Below are 23,827 nucleotides of genomic sequence, written 5' to 3'. Positions count from 1 at the left end.
TTATAAAACATTTCGGAAATGTCGGATTCTAAGCTAATTTGTCATGTTTGCTTTGAAACCGGATTATCCTCACAAAGAGGCATTACACAACCAGTGATGGAGCTACTGTCTTATTATTCATGCCCTTTGCACTGTTTAATTATCATTGATCTCACCATGAATTTAGGTTAGTGCTGTAGGGCTTGGACAAGCCCACAATATAGACCAAGTCAATAGTGTTGACACGTCTTAGTCAACTAGTAACCTAATTTCCTTACTTTACCATTACATACGAGACACAATCTACCATCATTGCTTACGAAATGACAGCTCATTCACGTCCCCCAAGCCAATTGATTGGTGTCAATGGTTGGTCTGCAATTGAGCAGACGCAGGGGGCTTCATCCATAAATTCAATTTCTCCTTTCTGCAAACTCTGCACAGCTGTCAAAAAGCAATTAAGTTGAGTAGTGTTTGCTTTATCGTGAACTGTCAATCTCTCCAACCTAATTAACTTTCACATGCCAGTGAAAAGATGTGGCCTTCATGTGTAAATAATAGTCCTCCCGCCAGTCAACAAGATGTGAAGGTGGAGGGGACATGACAATAGGGGGAATTTGTTGTGTTTGTGTGTGCCTACACAGTCGATTTGGTGTCGCTTCGAATTTTGCTGAGTGCACATAAAGAAAACCTATTTTTCACCATAAAACAAGGAGTTCAGCTGGCTAGCATGAACCCATTAGCCCTTGGTATTGGATGGTAGGATGCGGTTCATAAAGCATCTTCATTGACGGCTTTTAAAAGAAGCTGTGTATGATTACACATTTTTGTATCTAATGTATCGCTAATAATTTGTTTTATCTTTACCTTTTTAGTGATGCACTGAAATTTTGGCAACCAAAAACATTCAACAGATGAAACGGGAAAATGTAATTTTTGGTCTAGGCTGAAATAGTTTTGTAGAGCTGAAATCATTGACCAAAACTGTGTCTAAATCCGAAATCGCCCCCTATACCCTTATTTGTAGTTGTGTCCATATCCATAGTGGACTTTATCGAGTGCACTCATTCTATCCCACATTGCACCGCAATAACGAGTGTACAAGTGATGTACACTCAACAGCTGTTCATATTCGCTCACTTGTATTCATTCACTCCTTCAAGTGAACTGTATTTTTTGGCTAACGTTGGGAATAGGGATTTGGGGTAGGGGGGGATTTCGGATTTCACCATTTATTTTGTGCACATAACGTGGATAACCTGGAATTAAGGAAATGTGATTTCCCCCAAAAAAATTATGCTAGAGTGTTGATATTTAAAATGTCTGAAATAGGGAGGTGGCTTGTTGCCAAAAATCTTTACAATGACTGGCTTAAATTATCACCTGAGAACACAACACTCTGAGCAGTTTACTGACTTGCCCAATTTCCCAAACTCAAAAACAGAATGAAAACGTAAATTTCAGATTTGATAAAACGTTTTTTTAAGTGCATTACTACTTTTTTTTGTCTCTTAAAAGCAACATCACAGCTTACGATTGTTGCTAATGCCTCTGCATGTTTCAATAGCCAATGATTTTGTAATGCCCATTCAAAAACATAACATTTTTTGATGTGATTATCTTCTTCAAGATAATTAGAATAGCATTTTTGGTTATACTTGTAGCAGGTAGCTTGAAGGTTAATCAGTTAGCGGTATGCTAATCTAGCAGGCTACTCAACTTGAGGTATGCAAAGGCAGTCCGCTCACCAAAGCTATCTGAAAATGTTTATTTGACCATTCCGCTATGTGTTATGTGACCATTTAAAATAAGAGGGAATGGGAATGTTAACAGATAGCTTTCTCCAGGTGTTATAGACCTCCTTGTGTATCGCTAATGAATCATACACTTTAAAACACTGTTACACTAATAACAGCTCAGAGGTTTTGTCTTTTGTCATTAACAGTCAAAGAGTTTGAATGCAGAGCGTCGAAGACATCTTGCTTCTGTATTTTAGAACCAGTGGCTGAACGACTGCCATAATAGTTTGTGCATTTGATGAGGTCTTGAGCTTTCTCTTTCTCAGGGTAGTTTTCACACAACGGGGTGTCAGCACACTAAATCACACTTTGGGCCTGGAAGATGGCAGACTGTCCTGATCAATGGTAAAACCAGAGCTGTGCCAAAGTCCCTGCGGGTGCCACATAAAGGCATGTTTGCTAAAACTGAGCCAACAAGAGAGATTATTTAAAGCCGAATTCTTGCATTTGTTATATTTTGAGACCATTCCGGCGATCTTCCATTCAACCCCTTAGCAGTTGCCCGTAATTAAATTTTCTCTGTTAATGTGTACATAGTTGCTTTGTGTTTTTCTTTTGTCTTTATCTCTGCCTTTCCTCTGCACTTCCTGCTGACTCTGTTTAGCTTTTCCTGCAGTTTCTGTTTTGTGCCCTCATATACCTCCTTTCATTCATTTTGCTGCCTCTCAAATCCAGCTGGTGTCATTTTTCAGGGATAGTCTTGGGTAAGCAAAAAGATACAGGAATAGTTCATCCAAAAATGCGAATCCTCGTACCATTCTAAACCTGTGTGTGGTTATTTAGGGGCTGTCGTGATCCAGAAGTACATCATAAATGTATTCCATATCCCTATTCGGACGGGATTAACTTTACACGGGTAGATGGAGTAATGTAATTTTACCACAGGATGTCTGTAATATTAATGGCCAATTTGCACGGGATAAGATATCTCAGTAATCTGCGCATCGCCATCAACCTCCTGTCGTAATGTGCGAATTACGCTGCTTCCTGATATCATGTGCGCAAACACATATAACCAATATTTATAAAACAGTTATGTCCAATCGAGCGATGTATTAATTAACTTCAGATTGGATTGTGTTTGTAATAGGCACTTACCTAACACAAAAAGATGTTTCGTTCCTCTAACAAGTGCTTTCGATCTTCTTTCTGATCTAAATGGTATGTGGAAAACACTTGAGTTTTGCCACAGACTTGTCCCAGCGCCTAGAACGCAACTGAATGCTTTTTCAAGCTTTTTGTGGTCCTTTACGGAGCTTGACGTCCCCAGGTCACTATGAACTGTTTTTGTTGGGCAAGATTCAAAAGATTCTACTATCGTTTCACAGTAAAAGAAAAAGAAGAGCACACAGGTTTGGATATAAGGGTGAGTAAATTATTGGAATTTTTATTTTAGGATTAACTATTTCTTTAAACTAAAGAGTGTGTGTGAAACATTGTTTATCACTTTAAGCCCCCCCCCCCCCCCCCCCCCCAAATCTGAGTGCATAACAAGGGTAAATGTAGCTGTGTGTCCATCTCTCGGTCACCCTGGTCTTTTTCCTGGAACACTGAGTCAAACCCATGAACTTTTTGAACCCATTTGCTATCAGACTCAAAAAAGCAGAATCACAGGCATGTTGCATGTCTCAGTTTGCTTTCCATTGTTGTCTTTTGTGGATTCTTGTCCGCTTATTGTGCCTGGCTTTCCTATATTCAAAAGCGAGAATAAAACATGAAGTTGGTCCTCTAATAAGTCTTAGGCTAGTAATGTCTTCTAAGACCCTTTCAGCCTTGATGGCAGCCAAAATTGCCCAACAATTGCCTCATGACTCATCACAATAAGGATGAGAAGAAAATAGAACAAAACGAGTACATCAGAGAAAAAAAAACATTGTCTGCAGTCACAAAGTAATACAAAATGAATAAAGGCAGAAATATCAGCGTTAAGGGCAGCATTGTGCATTTGTGTTTCAGCCAGTAAACAAAAATAAAAAACCTCACTGGAAAGCTTCTAAGAAGAGTTCTCCTAGGACAAAATGGCTTTTATCTATGACGTTTAAATATTATCCAGTGTTTGTATCAATAGCCTGTCTGGCTCATCTAGGAGTGATTGCTCAAGTTGAAGAGGTCCACTTCTTTTGAGAACAGGAGGACTTTGCTTTCACAGAAAAAAATGAGTGCTAAGAGATCAGATAACCCATACAACACTGATTTCCCAAAGCTAAAATCAGTAAACTGATCATTTTCATGGAATTAAATCCTTTGTTCACATAACAAGGCCACCCAGGCTGAATCTCTATTTGGAAGGAGCGAATAGCTTGTTTTTTCGACTCTTGTTTTGCCTTATAATTAAGGGTTTCACACAAACTGTTTATTTCCTCATAACTGTTATGAATGGATTTAGCCAATACAAGATTTCTGATAAACAAGCCCACAGGTTAATTCATTTGACAATATGTCCACACTGGCTGCTTCTTGCCTAAATTAAATTTTCTTTTCTATTATTAATAAAATAAACATAGTGTTGTGTGCCATTCAGAATTTAACTGACAATTCTAATTGACTCAAGGTATATTACATTTACAGTGTAACTTAGCAAAATTTTCGGTAGTAAATGTAGATTAACAATGTTTAATTGTTCTCTGTGTTACCTGGACCAACAAATTCAGGTTCATTTCTCAGCAAAAATTTGCCGGATTACTAATTTTCTTTAAAAAAAAAAAACCTACAGATTATACTTTTTTTGTATTATTTGAGGGTTATTAACAAAACAGTTATTGTGAGTAGGTTTATTACTAAAAAAATTATCGTACTTTGTCTACTCTTTAATCAGAATTTTGTAAAAATGGAACACTTTGGGAACAGCTTTCTTACATGTACGACACTGTTCACCTAAAACACAGTTTGTGATCATCTAGTTTAAAATGTTGATACAAACACAAAGGTTTTTCTAAATTTTCCATTGTAGCATTCTCTCCATATTTACGATTCTTTACAGCCTTTATCCACTGCCTACAACGCGTTGGATCCTTCACTGGAAACCCGAAAGTAACTCGCTCCCTGCTGCTAAACGTTTACTCTCTGAATTGAAATGGTCAACACCATTAAGTCTAAAAGTAAGTATTTCCTATTAAAGCAAGTTGTTTTTTGACTCTGGTAAGCGTATCCATGGCAGACCGGTGGGAGTATCCTTGGATGGCAACATGCCCAGTGCATTATGGGTGTCGAAGTTTTCCTAACTATTTGGCAAAAGGGAAGACAACAGCTTTTTTTCTCTGTTTACTCTAGTCATGTAGCACCGATTTAAACTTTTTTCGCCTTTTTGCTGTATAGGCAGCCAAGCTTTATTGAAAAGCCCATTTTGCCAGCAGTGAAGTACCCCTTCAAGGAAGTAGAGTAAAATGTAAATGAAATTTTGTGAAAAACATTCAGCTACTACAATAGATTAATTTTTCAATATGAATTAAGTATAAATTTCCACTAACTGTTCTAATAATCAGATTCAGAGATCACTATTCTATTTACGATACAGTGATTATTACTACTATTATTCTTCATAATAATAATAATAATAATAATAATGACATATATAAATTGTATAATTATTATCATCATTATTCTTATTATGAGCTATATACATTTTAATTTATATCAAAAGTAAAGACGTCTCAACTTCTGTCAGACTAATGAAGTGCCTGCGTTCTGCATTTGATTCTGTGTCTTTTACGAGCTTCGTACACCGTAACAATGGGCTGTTTATCCCTATACATGTAAAATGTGACTGCGGCCTGTCTCTCATGATATGATGGGCCCCCACGTGTCACGATATACCATATTTCCTGCTGTCTTTCGTGTCTGAACATCAATAGAGAGAAAGGAATGGAATGAAGGAAAATAGAATAGACAGAGATGGGGAGAGATTGGTATGAAGAGCAGAATGGAAATGGGTATGGATCACCTTGAGTTTGAAATATTTGAGTTGAAATCTCCCGTCTGCCATGCTCGCTCATATATTTCTGCTGTTATTGGTGAAGGTGTAATAGATAGTGGGAACTTGTTATCAAATATTAAAGATGTTATCGGGCCTTCCAGGACTGCCAAAAAGTATCTAGCTTCAGCCCATCCGTACCTTTATCTCTCTCTCTCTCTCTCTCTCTCTCTCTCTCTCTCTCTCTCTCTCTCTCTCTCTCTCTCTCTCTCTCTCCCCCTCTCTCACACTTCTGACTCTCACAGGCTTCCAATTAAATTCACATCCCATCAACAAATCTATGTCTGTGTATTTGTCTCTCCGCCACGTTGAACATCAAAGCTGAAGCTACGAAAGAGTACTTGAACCTGACACTTTCTTAAGAAAATGCACAAGAGTGTAAATAATAATAATTGATGGTGGGTAGAAGATAGACATGTAAGACATAAGAGGACATTAGGTCAGATCCATTAATAATAATAATAATGTAGATGAATAAAATACACTCCTCCATGATGGATTCATGCATGAGCAAACAAGTTACAATGCATGCTTTCAAGTTTCATTATTTTTATATGTTCTTGTTTTATTCTGTTGACTGAAAAAATGCCAAATAAAAAGAGGTCTATAATACCTGGAGAAAGATATTTGTTTGTTTTTTTACAAAAATTTGTAACAATTTTTACAAAATTTTACTATGTGCATGTTAACCTTTTCAACTGGTGCGTCTTGCTGTTTAAAATGTGCTTTAAAAGCTTCGAATGTGGATTTTAGAATGAAAATAGGCTATCTGACGTAACAAATTGTAACTACTGCAGTTTCAAGTCTGTTTCATAATTTATGTAATAAGATCATAGTAATCTAAATTGGTAGTTGAAATGGATAGCCTGAAATGGAAAGCTCTCAGTTAGTAGACGTTTGCTCTTATGAGCACATACGTGTTACTATAAATAAATAAATGATCAGTTACAATTATTGATTGTTATTCCAACAATCCAACAAACATTGTGAACAATGTATTAGAATGTAATTATTGTAAATGTTTTCTATTACTTAGATTCAAACACTTTTCAGCCAGATTGGTCATTTGTTCTTTAATAATAATAATAATAATAATAATAATAATAATAATAATAATAATAATAATAATAATAATGTTAGAAATTGGGTCACACTTTAGATTAGCGTCCAATTCTCACAATTAACTAACTATAAACTAGGACTTTTACCTCAATAAAGTCCTAATTACTGCTTATTAATAGTTAGTAAGGTTGTTGATACGTTTATGCATTGGATAGGATTAAGGGATGTAGAATATGGTTATGCAGAATAAGGCATTAATGTGCGCTTATGTACTAATAATCAGCCAATATCCTAATCATATGCATGCTAATAAGCAACTAATAGCGAGAATTGGACCCTAGACTAAAGTGTTACCAGAAATTGTATTAACTATTTATTTATAGAATATTTCATTTCATTGTATGTATAAAAATCAGTATGTTTAAATTTTGATGGCATTATTTTAAGTTATAAGTTATCTTTAAACGAGATTTTTTTTTTGTGCTTGACAATTTATGGTGCTTTTAAACAAAGAAAAATCTATTCTGACAGCTGGGTTAATTCTTTTGAAAATCTCTGTCAGTTGAGAAATCTACATATTAGAGAATAAATAGGTATAATTAGTCATATTTATTTATTTATTTATTATTCTTTTCATAATGATGTCATTAAAAATAGTGGTCCTCATTTAAGAATAAAATTATTTTTTAGCCTCTTTTGATCTGATCCATTGCTGTCACAAGTCTTGCTTATAGAAGGAATTAGAGAGGTGATCGTCTCATTAGCAGAGTAGTAAAATATAGGATTCAACTCAGCCCTGCATTGCCATACCCAGAAAGAGTTTTTTTTAAATATTCATCATAAATCAGAGAGATTTGTTCCGTGAATAGTCTCCAGGAGGTGAAGTATAGCCACCGATTAGAATAAATGTGATGCGGGTAGAGGATTTTAATAGCTTAAGAATGCCTTAAATAAAAGTGTGATTTGGTCTTTTGTTTCGGAGGGCTGATGGCATGTCAGCAGCAGCACACCCGTGGAATGGTGAGGGAAATTCCAAAACACATTTCAGAGTAATCTCCCATTGCATCATCCTGCAAGTCTGTTGTCAGATTATTGTGGTTATATAGCAGTCCTTTCCAACAGGAGATTAAAGTTGTGTTACAGAGCCTGAGCCAGCACTGGCTGTATATTCTGCTGTCTGAGTCACTTTCCTCCTCTCTTCCCGCAAAGCACGTAGTGTTTTTTAGATCCTAATCAGAGACTTCACATCCATCTTCAAGGATGTCGGCGCCGTTTGAGGTCAAGGATAGGTCAGGAGCATGAAATCATGCTGTTCCGTAATGAAATAAGAGGCTTCTGACAGCCTGGAATGTTCTGCTGACCAGGTAATGGGGAAGTTGAACATGGAATGACGCGCCGCCATGACAGCTCTGAGAGATACTGCTGTCAACTAGTGCTACATACAAATCCCCTTTCACTGATAGCAATGCTCCTGGATAATTCTACAACTTTAGTTTTTTTCAACTTTAGGCATGTTTACATTAGCATTTAAAAGGTCAGGGTTTTCTTTTTGAAAGAAAGAAAAAGTTGAATATTGTGCGAACGACAATGATGAGATGTTATTACACATCTAGAGCACAGAGGCTTTGTTTGTTCTTCCAACAGTACTCTGCTTTGCTGCCCACGCCTGAAGGTATTGCTTCAGAAAAAAGAAAAAAAAGAAACTTTTTTTTTTATGTTTACGGTTTAGTAACCAAGCAAAAATCACAGTTGTGAATGAACGTTGTGTTATTATCGTTAACTAAAACTGTTAAAAACATTTAGAAGCTGAAATAGAATAAAATATAAATATTCGTTGAATGCACATTAAGGATCAAAGCTTTCATCAAGATTTTCATGTCTTCGTCATTTAATTTTTCTACAATTAATGTTCTATGTATTGATTATATAGTTTTATTCATTTCCTAGAACCAGACTTTCAATTTGTATTATGAAATGCATCATAAATTAACTAGGTTTCAATATTTTGAGAAAATTATTCATATATTTATAACATATGACTGTATCATTTCCGCCACTACAAACAACACTTTTTTCCCAGTAAATTTTTCTTACATAAGGAGACAATGTTGTCGGTGAAGAGCTTTAAATGGAATATTATACATTTGTTATGTGAAGAAAACAGACATATCAAGCTAAATATCACAGATTAGCAGAATATTTTTATTATGCATCATTCATTACCAATTAAACTTGCGATTTTGTCACAATATGCAAAAAGAGTGAAAGAGTAGTATTTAATTGAATTAAAAATAATCAGCCTCAGCAAGACAAAGCAGTCGGACAATTTATTCCAATTTTATTTTACATTTTTCATTTCAACCCTATTTATTTCCATCACATAATGTCATTAACCACAACACACATTGAACACTCTTTTATGATTGAAAACCAGTGTTATTTTAGTTTATAGTGTTATAAATATTTTTTGTTTTATGTTAACTTTAGTTTATTTTTAGTAATTTTATTATTTAGATTATTTTTTTATTTTATTATATTATTTTATGTGCTTTTTATGTCATTTTATTAGTTTAAAATATTGCTAATTCTGTTCTTTTTTGTTCAGTTTTATTTAGTTTGTTTTTTTTAATTTCCTGTTAATAATTTTAGCGCTTCAACTCACAACACAATTATGACAGGTCATTACCAAGGCAACATTTCTCATTTTCGTTTGGTTTGTTTTTCAACTAATATTTTATTCTATTTCTGCTTCTAAATGTTTTTAATAGTTTTACTTAACGATAATAGCACAACGTTCATTCACAACTGTGATTTTTGCTTGTTTACTAAACCGTAAACAAACATAGAATTTATGATCCTTTTTTGCCTATTTTCTTTTTTTTTGAAGCAATACCTTCAGGCGTGGGCAGCAAAGCAGAGTACTGTTGGAAGAGCAAACATAGCCTCTGTGCTCTCGATGTGTAATAACATCTCATCACTGTCGTTCGCACAATATTGATTTGATTTCATTACACTGGAGCGACCGTCCTTTACTCACGGCCTTTGGCGAGTGTGAAGCGTCTCTCCCGGTCCCCGGGGACTCGTGCCCCTTACGCTCACATTATGAGCTGATGCGTCTGTGTGTGTGCGCACAGCATACCGAGTGAGAGCCATGTGTCACAGTGCACGCAGGCCTCCTGATGAAGCCATTATTTCCTCTATAGGCCTCAGGGGCCCTTTAGTGAAGTTGGCATCCATTTTCTCTCTCTTTCTCATTCTCTTTACTTGCTTTGGCATCCTTTTTCTCATTTTCTGTTCTCTATGACTGTCAAAACTTGTGCAAAAAGAAAACTCGAAACGCCAAAAAGATGAATGATGTTCTTTTCAGTGTAGTTGACAGACTCATCCTTGTTTTCTCTCATTATTTCTTAATTGTTTCATTAATGTAAGATTAATGAAGCACAATGCAAATGTAAGACAATAATTAAAATATTGTGCAGACAGCCCATTAAACACTTTTTGTGAGTTTTATTGAAACTATTATGATGGTGTTTAATAGATACCACTTTGTGTTGATTAATATACAAGGCATCACTTATGTTTATGTATTTGCACTGTATAACACTGCGGATTTAATCGCGTTTATCGCAATCATTGTAATTTCGTTACTTCAAATGTTGAAACTACTCTGATTTTAAAGGCTAAATAAATGTTTGCAGATCATGTTTTCCTCTTTTTGTGTTTTCAGATATTGCTAGAGGCGACTGTGGACCGCAGAGGTTACATTGCAGTTGATGACATACTCCTATTGAACTACCCCTGTTGTGAGTAGCACACAACTGTGATTATAGCGTGACTTCACAAAGGGTCTTTAGTGTAATATTGTTGTCTGTCTATGCTATTTGGGGCCAATTTGCTGGAGCAAAAAACAAAACAAAAAACAAATGTACAGGATTATGTGAAGTATTACCGTATAACATTGTGTTTATACTAATGAAAAGCTGATGTTTTGCCATTGTTGTAATTGACTAAAAACAATTAACTGATTAATAGAAATTACATTGTGTGTCATTTGCAAAATGTACTTCTCAATGGGTGAGCAATTAGATAAATGGATGATAATTATGATTGTCAAATGTTAATCGATAGATTTCTTAAATTATAAAGTCTAATATACTATTTATGTAACTCTTTCCCTGCCGGTAATTTTTTTTTTTTTTTTTAATTTGCCAGTCAGTGGCACCATTTATAATCATTTTTACAAAACTTTCATGGCACCCATAATATTTTGTGTTATGAATATCTTAACATAGAATATGTCATAAAGAATATAGAATCTGCTTTATCAAAAGTAAAATAATAATTGAAAAAAATTATTAACACTTCATTTAAACGTTTCATTAAAAAAAAAAAAAAAATCAACATTTTGAACAAAAAGATGAGGAAATCACATTTTTGTCAAAGACTGCATCTGGATTGTATTCTGAAGAACAATGATCAAAACATAGATGGAGTAGATCGAGTCCATCAACACCCTCAAAGCTTCACAGTCTTGTACCTCTTCCTGGGTTCGACATTTCAGACGGTAACGTTAGGCAGTTTTGATTTATGCTGTTTAATGTTAGATGATTGAGTTATTTTATATGTGCATATTAAGCGATGTTTCTGTCGCTTGTTTCTGCTTCTTCTTCGTCTGTGTTTTGATCTGGAGATTCTGTACTCTTTCAGAAGATGCGTAATAGTGCCGTCTACCATATAACAGTGAAAACATGGATAGCCCCTAAAATTCTGTCAGTGGCGGGGAAGCATTGTGTCATAAATGATGGAAAATTCCGTCAATGGTGGGGAAAGAGTTCATTATAATAAATTATATAGTTAAATGTATATTTCCTGCATGCACTGTAGAAATTAACATCATCCATTGACAATCCAGATTTAGAAAAGTTTTGAGAAGTATATGTTGTCCATTTTAAAGAACGAAGTTAACACTGTACTTGACATTACAATTCGCATACAGGCCGGCACGTAGTACAGAAGATGCTGTTAACACTGTCACTTATTTTATTACTAAACATCTGGGAAATCCAAAAGCTTATGCATGTCAATTATTTGTTGAATTTTGTTTAACTTTTAATTAGGTGGAACTTTCTTTTTTGACTAATCGGACCCAACAAGTTAGAGTCAATCACACTTTATCGGAGCTGAAAAATATCAGCACAGGTGTTCCCAGGGATGTGTCAGTTCTCCTATCCTTTTTACATTGTATACCAACTAGTGTTCAAGTTGTGATTATAACAATTTTATAGTGAATTTCTCGGATGACACAGCGATACTTAGGCCCCATCCACACTACTACGTTTTAGTTTGGAAACGCAGACCTTTTGCTACGTTTGCACCTCCCGTCCACACTAAAACGGCAAAAACGAAGACCTAAAACGGAGAAGTTTAGAAACGCTGCCGACCCCGTTTTACGTTTTGAATCTCCGGAGGGCGTTTTAGTGTAGAGTGGTCAAAACGGAGGACTTTAGAAACGATGACGCAGAGGCTCACGCTAGGCTCTCTGATTGGATGCCATACAATGGAAGAAAACGCACAACAACAGCCTGGACTACCAGTTACGTTAGTGCAAGTAAATTCTGCATTTCACAATGCTATAACTGCCTACAAGCGCCGGAGGCAAGCTATTATTCCAGCGATCTGTGACAGTTCCCGTATGCAGCGGCAGAATCGACCTTAGCCTACATGGAGCATCGGTTTTGGATAAAGCCGGGAAGAACCAGCGCATGGTGGGATAATTTTATCAATGAAGTTGTAGTTCCTGAAGAATGGTGCGAAAACTTGAATGCCCGAATCGGCACTTATCAACCTCAGCGAAATCTGAGGAATAGTCAATCTGATTCCTGTTTACACCGGCACGCGCATGCCCAGTGTAGGTGAATGGTGACGTGATCCACGTTTTCCAGTTGTTTTAATGTGGACGGAGATCAATTCTAATACGCAGCTAAAATGCTGGTGTGGACGGAGATCGTATTTGTTGTAATTTTCCGTTTCTAAACTAAAACGCAGTAGTGTGGATGGGGCCTTAGTCTTTTGGATGAGAATACTGATTTGTCAGTTTATTTCTCAGTGGTATCAAGGTTTGTTGAGTGTTGTGATCTAAATCATCTTATTTTTAATACAGAAAAGACTGAGGAGATGATTTTTGACCTTAGATCAACAGGTGATGATCACACACCAGTGCTTTTACACGAAAAACCAATTAAGCAAGTACGTTCCTACAAGTACCTTGGCATCCATATGGATAATACACTTAGTTGGGGGATTCGTGTGGATACATTTTTTTCTCGTGTGCAGCAAAGATTGTATTTTTTACGTAGACTTAGACTTTATGAAGTGGACCAGAAAATTATGTGGTTGTTGAATCAGGCAGTTATAGAGAGCATAATCAGATATGACATTACGGTCTGGTTTGGTAACCTTACAATTCAGGTAAAGTCGAAGTTTGCACGCTTGGTTAAAATAGCAATGAAGACCATTGGGAGAAAATAACTTTTTATTTTCATTTGAGTCATTGTATGAACAATCGGTTCTGAGAGAAGCACATAAAATTGTGGCTGATCCATTGCATGTTCTGTACACAGAGTATAAATTGTTACCTTCTGGAAGACGATACAGATTTCCGATGTGTAGGTATAACCGTTTTAAGAAGTCTTTTATTCCTTTTTCAATTAAAATGATAAATGAGTATCTATTTATTTATTTTTGTGTGTAGAATTTTTTGTTTATGTTTCCAATGATTTTGTCAATGTAAAGTCCAACACAAATTTCCCCTTCGGGGAAATAAAGTGTATTTCATTCATTCATTCATTCATTCATTCATTCATTCATTCATTCATTCATTCATTCATTCATTCATTCATTCATTCATTCATTCATTCAGATGGTTCAATCACTGTTTTATAGTAACTTTTCTAACATTAAACATGACGCCATGAGATTTGCATTGCTCTCATATACAGTATAACTTTCTCAAGTACATCTTCTTATGCAAGTCCAGTTCCACACAGATCTTCCTGATGGATCTGCAAGCACACATAATGTGGATATCAAAGTCACTTTTGTACCCAAATTCACCTTTCATCCTTGTTTCAGCACATCTTTTAGCTCAGCAGGATACAGCTACATGGTTTCTTTGATGATGAAGAAATCTAGTTTCCATCTTGTGTAAAAAGTCTAAAGAACAAGTTTCTTTATGTAGACCATGTCACACTTTCCCATTCCAATTTTAGGTCAGCTTTAAGAGCGTACACAATGTCTGTAGCATGATTTTGTAATATGAATGATTCATCAGTGCAAGTTAAAATAAGTTTGTCGTTTGGATAATGTAAGCCAACAGCCAAATAACTATTTAGTCAACTAAACGAGACACAAAACAAATTAGTAAGCTCTTTTTCTCAGGAGGAAAATCTGAGAAGCAGGAGACTTAAAGGTGAAGTATGTAGATTCTGCGGCACTAGAGCCCCCTAACAGAATTAGAAAAGTAAAGCTTATTTTCAAACTCTCTTTCACATGTTGCATCTCCCCCATCTCCAGCATCACAAACACAGCTTTTATGGGTGCTTGCGATGGCATGTTTCATCGCGTAAAAGTAGGCTACTTACAATAAAAGGTCCAACATATTAGGAACACTTTTAGCTGTATTGCTATGTGTCATGAGTAAGTAAACGAGGAGAATAACACTATGTAGAGTGAATGCAAGCGTCTTGCTTATAATTAGCCCAATTAACGTATCTGCACCGGGCACATTTTTTTTACACATTGTGTTTGAGTCTGAGTAAACACTATAAACTGGCCATGGCATTTGTTTTTCTGAACGGGTATATGATGATGCTGTATGGTATTGAAGAATCCTTTGTAGCGCATAGTATCTGCATCAAAATGCCCCGTTCACTTTGTCGTGTTTATGGCCTGTTTAATCTTCGAAGGTCTAAATGCAGTAAATTTTGGCTTGTAATTCTGTAACCAAAGCTGGTTCCACAGCCCCTCTGGCTCCGCCTGCTACAGTAGCCACGCCCCAAACTCTCACTATTGGCTGAGCTGGAAAGAGATTGACGAATATGAGCTGATATTTTGATGATGCTCAAATGTTTACAATTTTGGGAGAGATAAACCCATGAATGGCATACTAATAGTAGTAAATGAACAATAAACTGGGTTAAGATAATGCATTTTAACATAAATCATTTAACATATACTTCAATTTTAATCAAGTCTCCATTTGCACTCTTGGAGTAACAATTGAGGTATATCAGCTATCTCAGTTATTTTTACGCGGGTGGTACTATTTAACATTTACTATTCTGTGTATTCATCAGTATGCTGCATATGTACTGCATTAGTTACTGGGAAGCTGAACCCTGCTGGTTGCCGGCACGCTGAGATAGCCTGCTAGCTGCCGGACATAGTAGAAAACAAACAGATCAGAGTAGGGAGGAGATGTTGTGAGGGAATGTGTGATGTGTTCAGCCCTCCAGTGCAGTGAAGACTGTGTGTACGGAGCTGTGATTTCTTTTATTTGCCGAGGGGGAAAGTAGAAATCCTTTAAACATCCCTAATCCAGCAGAGCAAAATATTTGTTTTTGTATGCTGACAGTAGACTGGAAGTTAAAGTTCTAATGGTAGTATTGAAGACTGTTGTTGTTTATTAAAATCTTATTATGTATGACTTACTGGCTGTCTAAATGACTAATTTTGGTAATTGGTGTCAGATAAAGACTTTAATGGACAAGCTATTTGTGCTAAAGGTGGTGTGAGTATTTACATTAAGTCATTGTAAATGTTTTCGTCTTTTTAGACTTGTTTATAATTATATTTTTACAATACAATAATTTACTATACAGATTGCTTCAAAGCAGCTTTACAGTGATAATAGGAAAATAATGCAACAAAGTTTGTTTCGGCTGTACAGCAGATCTAGAAGAAAATACTGTAATAGTCCAGCTTAAGTAAGTTCAGTGATGGTTCATTTCTGTTGTGTAAAAGTTATTAATTTAGTTCATTTATCTATACAGCCGCTCTAGAGAAAACAGTGATGTCATTGTCCAGCTCAGTTCAGTTCTCATACAATGGTGTCAATGCAGATCAGTAATATGGTTGAATATTAAGTGTCCCCAACCAAGCAAGCCAAAAGCCAAAGGTGACAGTGGCAATGAACCAAAACTCAATTGGCTGCCAGAATGGAGAAGAAAAAAACCTTGGGAGAAGCCAGGCTCAGTCGGGGGGGCAGTTCACCTCTAGCCATTCAATGAACAAACAGTTTATGATTTAAGGAAGATTTGTTTGGATTTTTTAAATTAAATGTATTATAATTTTATTCAGTGGGACACTTTAATTTGTTCAAAACTAGATATTTTGGGCAGTCCCAGTAAAGAACACCAGATCACAGTACATCTAGAATCAACCTGTAAATTCAGAAATTGCTAATTTCTCATGCATATCGCGTTTTAGGCCATGTTTGTGCCTACCTTGCATAATTCCTTTAGTGAATCGGGTGCTAGAACAATGCAGACTGCGTGTGCAAATAATAAATGATGCAGCGGGTGCGATTCATTCTTTGTGAATCCTGCCTAATCTGCCTGGCTTTTATTAAAACAAGCTGCTTTATACGATAACAACATGTCTGTATATTTATTTGAGAGATGCAAGCCTTTTCTATGGCCGATTCAATAGGCTCCGACAGCGCAATTATCAACTTTAATGGTTTGTGATGTGCTGAAAAGTGTTTTAGTGACCAGCGGATAGGGATAGGTGGCACACCGAAGAGAAGTTAACAATCCCTTTCACAACTCCTGAGGGGTTTTAAGGCGTCATAAAACTGTAGTGATATTTATACATATTTAAACAGAGAAAACTGACAAAGTACTATTAGATGGTAATAAAGTCCAATTCCAAACAAGCAAATCAACAGATGCTGTGGTCATGACGGCTCATCTCTGCTGAGTCTCCTAACACCCTCTTCCTTCGCCCCTCTCCCCACTTCCTGCAGGCGGCAGATGGCATCATCTAAGCCCCACTGTGCACATTAAATAATTAAAACTCTCATCAGGACCTGGACACACATTGTCGTGAGTGGCATTGCGCCAGACTGCGGAAATCACCATTTGGCAAGACAAGTCAAAAAGGAAAGGCAGGCAAGAACGAGCGGGAAACGGAGAAGATTTCCTTCTGATTCCTTATGTTCTTGTGTATTCTCTATACATCATAACCTTAGTGTTGTGGCAACTGCAATATCTATTAATCTAAGTCTTCAGGACTCAAACGAGCATATTTAATAATATAGCTGACAGATTTCCAGTCCCTTTTCATATTTCCTTGCCTTGTGATTCCTGTTGACTCGTAAAAACATGAATTGAGCATCACACAGTGGAATCCACACTGAACGCGTGGCCACCCGTCGACTACAAACAATGTTGCTTGGGCCTCCGCCTGGTTTTACAAATAAGATAAACAATATACGCTCAGAGTGGAACAGCATTCTGTTATATCAGACCTCATAGCCTAGTTATCTCCTTTGATTGACAGTTTTCAGATGTGTGCAGTGCGGGTAGGTGGTTTACGGTGATTGTATATACATCCTTAAGAATACGTTTTTAGAATTCCAACACAAGCCTGCAAATCTAACCAAGACAGCCTTCTTATGAAACCTACAGTATGGGAGATTTTTTTTTTTTAATTCAACCATTACCATGCTAATAAGGAAATTAGGCAAAAATTAAACTAATTCACATGGGAGATTGTAATGGAATGAAGCAACTTTGCAGCTCAAAAGCATTAAAATGGTTCTTCTGAAATAAATCTGTATTGTAGGGCAAAGTTTTACAATTGACTGCATTTTAGTTATTCTTGTAGTTGTGGCTACTGAATCAAAAGTCTCGCACATTCACATAAAATAGCTAATTTCGACGTCGTAAAATAAGTGGATATCGAAACCATGTACAACTTTTTTTCAGTAAGTGTATTTTTAATAAAACATGCATGTAGTTGAATTGGCGGGACATTAAACGTGATTTTCATCTCTTAATACCATGCAAATAGAAACAGTTCAGTAGTTCGAAATATTAAATCATACATAAACTGTACGCTGTTTAAGTAACAATCAAACTGCCAGGCGTGCAGGGCTGGCTGTGGTTCCCATAGGAGCTCTCCTCCGCTCTCAGAGACTAAACACTGTTAACTAACACATGAAGCTATTCATGTTGCCCGAGGGCCTTTTTACATCTGACACCCATTCAAAAAACTGATTAAAAAAATCGCTTATACATTCACAACTAGAAAGTGCAAGCCATATTTAATAGAACCTCAGCATTTATCTGTTTGTACCTTTGTTGCTTTTTGCTCTTGTCCACCTTCTTGTTTTGGTAGGCTTCAGCACTTGAATGAGTAGTGTGTCCTCTGCCACCAACAGGCTCTAAAAGTATTTCTTCTTACAGTGTATTTTGTAATATAATGTGCAGACAATGAATATAACATCTTTGCTGCTGCGTCTTTTCATAGGGGTGTTTTCGTGCACTTTATATAGCATATTGTAGCAATCTTGCACCTGTATTTTCTCATGGGGATCAATAAAGTATTTCTTTATTTTTGTATCTATCATATCTATCTATTTCTTTCTTCGTTTTATCCTGTTTAATCCCTGACTCTATATATTCAGTTGAAAAAAAATGTCTTCAAATGAATAGATATGACTTTTAAATTCTAACGGTCATATTTCAGTTTAGTTGAACTGAAATTTCATTTAAAGGGAAGGAAAGTACCAAGAACCATATATGCTGGAGGAAGATTGTCTAGACCTTTTTATGTCATAGGATTTATCAATTGTCTCACATACAGGCAAGGAAACAACCCATATATGGACTCAGCGTTCAACTAGCAATTCAAACTGGAACAAATCAACATTTCTGCCCACTAAGAGATTGCTTCCTTGCATTTGAAGTCCACATGAAACAACGTTCGCAACGCATTTTGCTTCCAAAATATGACACGTTTGATGGAAGATATAATATTTTAGTGGAGAAATGTTGGGCAGGACTTGATTGGATTGTAAAATGTGGGCGTTACGTACCAGAAATGAGCCAGTTGGTTCAGGTGTGATGTTGACAACAAAGGGGCCTGATAATGTCAGCAGAAATGGAAAGTATTTTTTGATTGTATCAGAAACATGTATTTCAGTGTTGACTTTAAGCATGTTGTAAAGTGTGAATGTGTTGTCAGCATCACTGTGGACTACTGTATGCACAATACTATTCAGAAGATTAGGATTGGTAAGATTCTTTTCGATAGAAATATTAATACTTTTATTCAAGAAAGGATGAATTAAATTGATCAAAAGTAACCATAAACACTTTTACATTGATCAAAAATACAGTTAAGCATCATTACTCCAGTCTTTAGTGTCACATGATCCTTTATAATTCATTCTAATTGGGCTCATTTGGTGCTCAAGAAACATTATCAATGTTGAAAACAGTAATATTTGCGATACATTTTTTCAGGAATCTTTGATGAACAGAAAATTCAAAAGAACAGCATTTAAATCGTTTGTAACATTATAAGTGTCTTTACTGTAAGACTTTTGATCAATTGAATTCATCCTTGCTGAATAAAAGTATTAATTTAAAAAAAATCTAACTGACCCCAAACTTCTGAATGGTAGTGTATTTTTGAATGATTGTTGTTATTCTGAACCCCTTTTGTCTCTGTGCTCAGATAAATCTCCTCACTTCTCTCGCTTGGGAGACGTGGAGGTCAACGCGGGACAAAACGCTACTTTCCAGTGCGTAGCAGCAGGACGTCCCTCTGAAGCAGAGAAGTTCCTGTTGGAAGTGAGTATAGATTGATTTTTATGGAGGTATTTTTAGTGAGTATAATCATGTTTTTGCAAATTCTTCTTTTTTATGGAGATCTTTAGCAATTGAATAATCATCTAAAGGCTGAGGTTGCCATCTGTCGTGACTTACTGAAAGTCAACAAAATTTGCACCAAATGTGCTCAAAGCACCCGAATGTTACCTTTTTAAAAGGGCAGCATTCTTAAGAAGGGCACTGTAAACTTTAAGAACACTTTTGTTTGAATTGATTTTGTTCTAAAAGTCCTGTTGTTCCTCAGATCCCAAATTTTTCTAGTTGTCATTTATTTTTCAAACAAAGCCTTACTGACAACCTTTCAGTTACATTTCAGATCTTTAAGAAAATTAGTTGTAAACTGTAAATCTTTAAAAGCAAATCCATGTAGAGATCACTTTCTTTGTCTGCCTTTGTTATATAATATAATTGTTCTGAGAGTATTTTTAGGATCTAACATGGTCTTTGGAAGGAACCTATCCAACTGCCTTCAGAGAGCTGAATTTTCTGGCATCAAAAGGTGGAATTAAATTAAATGAATGATTATGTCACATCAAGGTGAAGGACAGATGCCTGTGGTTACAAGCTGTCACAGCGACACAAGATTTTGCAATAATCAATGTCCTCAAACCCTCTGAAGTGCTCATTCCTCCTCTCAACACAGCAGGAGATATATGATTATGTCTTCACTTCTGTTTTATATGGATGTTTTCTTACTTCCTCTGTCTGTAGTTTTAGCTGCAGCCTAGTTTCTGCCTTTAATCATGGATGTGGTACTCTGTAAATGCTTTTCCCACCTTTTTTGGCAGCTGTGGTCCTTACAGACATTACAGTGTGACATTTTGGTAACCTATATTTTAAGTTTATAGCTGTGTGTGTGTGCGTGCGTGCGTGCGTGCGTGCGTGCGTGCGTGCGTGCGTGCGTGCGAGAGAGAGAGAGAGAGAGAGAGAGAGAGAGTGTATGTATGTATGTTAGAGTATGTGTGCTTTGATGGAAAAATATTATTTAACTAATGATTTTTTTTATAAAAGTATGTAATTTACAGAGAGAAGATATACAGAATATTTGGTCATGAAGACTATGAGGTCTTTTTTTGTGTGTATATATCGTATATGTGTGTAATTTATATATATATATATATATATATATATACCCACACACATTACCGACCCCAAACTTTTGAACGGTGTATAAATAGTAAAATTATGTGTATTATCTTTAAAAATATAATTTTTTAACTTAGTTTTAAGTTTTAACATTTTTTAAACTGATTCCAAACAGGGGCATTGTTCAAATGCATCTTTAATGTGTGGCACGTTTAGTACAAACCGATTGTCCCCAGCTCTCTTACTGTATTTTTTCCCTACATGTTTGCCTGTCTGGCAGTTCACTGAATGTGATTGCTAGGTTGAATAAAGACAAAGTGGCCCTCAAGGCCAGATGATTGTACGTTTGGCTTTGTTTTATGCAAACCTCAAATTTGCAGCCATTGCCCACACATTACCCTTACATTCAGTTCTGGTTTGTGTGGTCTTGAACCACATTGAAAGCCTAAACACTTTAGCAGCCCCATGATAAACAAATACACATAGTTGTGCAGCAGCCGCTGACCTCCTTCTCGAAGTGCTTTCTGTTCGTATGAGTGCACTCTCAACGCTCATTTTGTGTCCTTGGTATTCAGAGAGGGGAAAATGCGAATGCGTTGACATCTTGGATGGGTGCTATTCACACCACTGTCTAGCTATGATTACCTGAGCCGCAGTGAAAGGTTGCTGCTATCAAGTGTGGTTTTGTGTGAGAGATGTGTCTGGTTCCTCACCAAGCTCCACGTAGCAATTCCCAATACTAAGTTAAGTGCAAGACTTCTTTATGTTTGGTCCTTATTTTTGGTCCTTATTATTCCGATGAATCATACTTAAGTGTCCAACTTTTAAGGCTCGTCTCTCAACATAAATTTAAGCTTTTCAACGTCATTCATCTGCATGATATGTCATTGCTGTCATTGCTGCACTGACAGTAGTATACACAGAGTACGCATGATCGCGAATTGGAAATCGAAAGTGAAAGCGAGATTGCATTCGAAAGTGATTTCATTACCCCGCATATTGATAGCGGCTCCTTGATGCCTCCATATTATATACAATATAATAACCAAACTGTTGCGAGAGAACCCAAAAGCATTCAAATATATTTTTTACTCCCATCTCATATTTTTTCCCGTCCCTTTAGGTGTTCTGTAGAATGCGTCAATTCCTTTCCGGACTTACGTAGTATTTGGCTTCGGACACATGCCTAACTCTTATGGTTGTTTTATAGTGCTTTTTTGTCTCTTTTGGAGTTTGACAGCCTGTTGTCACTATGATATATGTGTATACCTTAAATATAAGATGCATAATTGGTAACTTCGTCAAGTAATTGGGCAAATGCAATTTTAGTCTTGTTTTGGCTGAGTATCTGAGTTTAATGACAAATGGCTTTATCTCAGAAAAGTGCATTGCTCATTCAGTGTTTATATAAGTACTTGGCAGCGTATGCTTGGTGAGTAGGCTGTAGCGTGTTTTCATGTTATTCTTCTTTTCTAGCGGCACAATGGTGAAGTGTCCTCAGGTGGTTCTGTCAAGCACTTGGGCCGCAACCGTTTCGCAGTGTCCTTTCAACTGGAGGACGTCCAGAAGCCAGAGCAGGACCTCTACCGCTGTGTCACGCAGTCCTCAAGAGGCTCCGGCGTCTCCAACTTTGCTGAACTCATTGTCAAAGGTGAAGAGCTTGTTTTCTTCCTTTCTTTTGTCCATTGTGTCTTCGTTTTACTGCCCATAATGCGCACATCACAGGATAATGGGATTCTGGCTAAATCCATGTCATTGTATTCTTTTTCTATTATAGCCTTGCATTCTCACATCTTAGGCTCTTTTGTTTTGAAATTATTAGTTTTGTAAAGGACTTTTGTTTGCAGTCTTTATTTACGCAACCTCATCATGTAGTTTCAAACCTGTATGCTACTTTTTTCCTGTTTAACACAAAAACATTTAAAGTCTTTACATACACAAACTCAAGCTCCAAAAAGGATAAAAAGCACCATAAAGTAGTCCATTCAAATAAAGTCATACAAAATAAATTTAGGTTGAATCTTCACCTCCGCTGCAGCTAAATTCAAATGCAATGGGGTGCAGATTTGATGTTATTGACACACCATCTACATATTGCTATGTGAATAGGGTGCCATATTTGATTTGAGAGCTGCTCTTCATCTGTTGCAGATTTTCAATGAATCACTTTTTTTTTTGTTGCATTATTATATAGTCCTTTTTGGAGCTTGAAAAAAATTGGCAGAAATGTTTGAAATGACACGAGGGGTAAATAATGATCATTTTCATTTTCTACTATCCATTTCGATCAGAATCTGTGAGATTCCATTTATTTGTATTTATAGAACAGTAGCAAGGGTCTAAAGTGGTAAAAAACATTTCCTGAGAATAATCACGATGATTCAGCATCGTATTTAACCAAAGCAAACCTCCACCCTACTTGAAATTTCAACCATATAACTTGACACCTGCCCATCAGCCTCCAGTGGCATCTTTCTGTGTCCACCTTTTAAACCCTGGTCAGATTGATATCCCTTAAGCAAAAGGAGAAGTCAGGGGTGGAATAAGGAATAGGGATGGATGGAGCCACGTGGGTTATTCAGCTTCCATCCTCAAGGCATACTGACAGAGACGTACTATGAGACAGCACCATGCTAATCCTATTGATAGATGTAGCAGCGCGGATTATGGCGAATTTAGAAATACGGCTTTACTGTATGCCACAATGTGACCTAGAAGCACAGCATTTTAAAACCTTCAGGCTGTTTTTTAATGCAGTCATAACAAAACTAGAATTGAAAAATCACAGGTAATACCCTCAGAGATCCTAGAGTAAAAGAGAAACTTCGAGCTATTCAATTATTTTTATTTCTCGCACTGTTTATTATTTAACTCTGGTTAAGCACTTTGCTCCCTTCTTACCCAGATCACAGGATAAAAAGTCTTTGCAAGGATATTTTTAAGTCCTAATGGGTTTTTGTTTTTATTTATTTATTTTTCTCCTACGAGAAACGCCCTTGATGTATACATAGCACTTTCCCAGCAGATAACAT

At 36.4% G+C, this 23,827-nt stretch overlaps 1 protein-coding gene across 16 annotated transcripts in view; it reads left to right on the top strand.

Annotated features, from left to right (window-relative positions):
- Positions 1–23,827, top strand: part of ptprub (protein tyrosine phosphatase receptor type Ub) — a 231,868-nt gene that overhangs the window by 125,272 nt on the left and 82,769 nt on the right. For all 16 annotated transcript variants that reach the window (XM_077217852.1, XM_077217849.1, XM_077217853.1 and 13 more), the window contains exons 4-6: positions 10,538–10,613; positions 19,555–19,670; positions 22,272–22,446. In XM_077217852.1, coding sequence (XP_077073967.1) covers positions 10,538–10,613; positions 19,555–19,670; positions 22,272–22,446 — 367 coding nt within the window. The remainder of the gene's footprint in view (positions 1–10,537; positions 10,614–19,554; positions 19,671–22,271; positions 22,447–23,827) is intronic.

Source organism: Siphateles boraxobius, unplaced genomic scaffold, assembly GCF_051911475.1.
Source record: "Siphateles boraxobius isolate OS27281-9 unplaced genomic scaffold, OSU_SipBor_1 12, whole genome shotgun sequence".
In the NCBI taxonomy this organism is placed as follows: Eukaryota; Metazoa; Chordata; class Actinopteri; order Cypriniformes; family Leuciscidae; genus Siphateles; species Siphateles boraxobius.
Note: the sequence above shows the minus strand (reverse complement) of the source record. Positions and strands in the feature narration are given on the sequence as shown.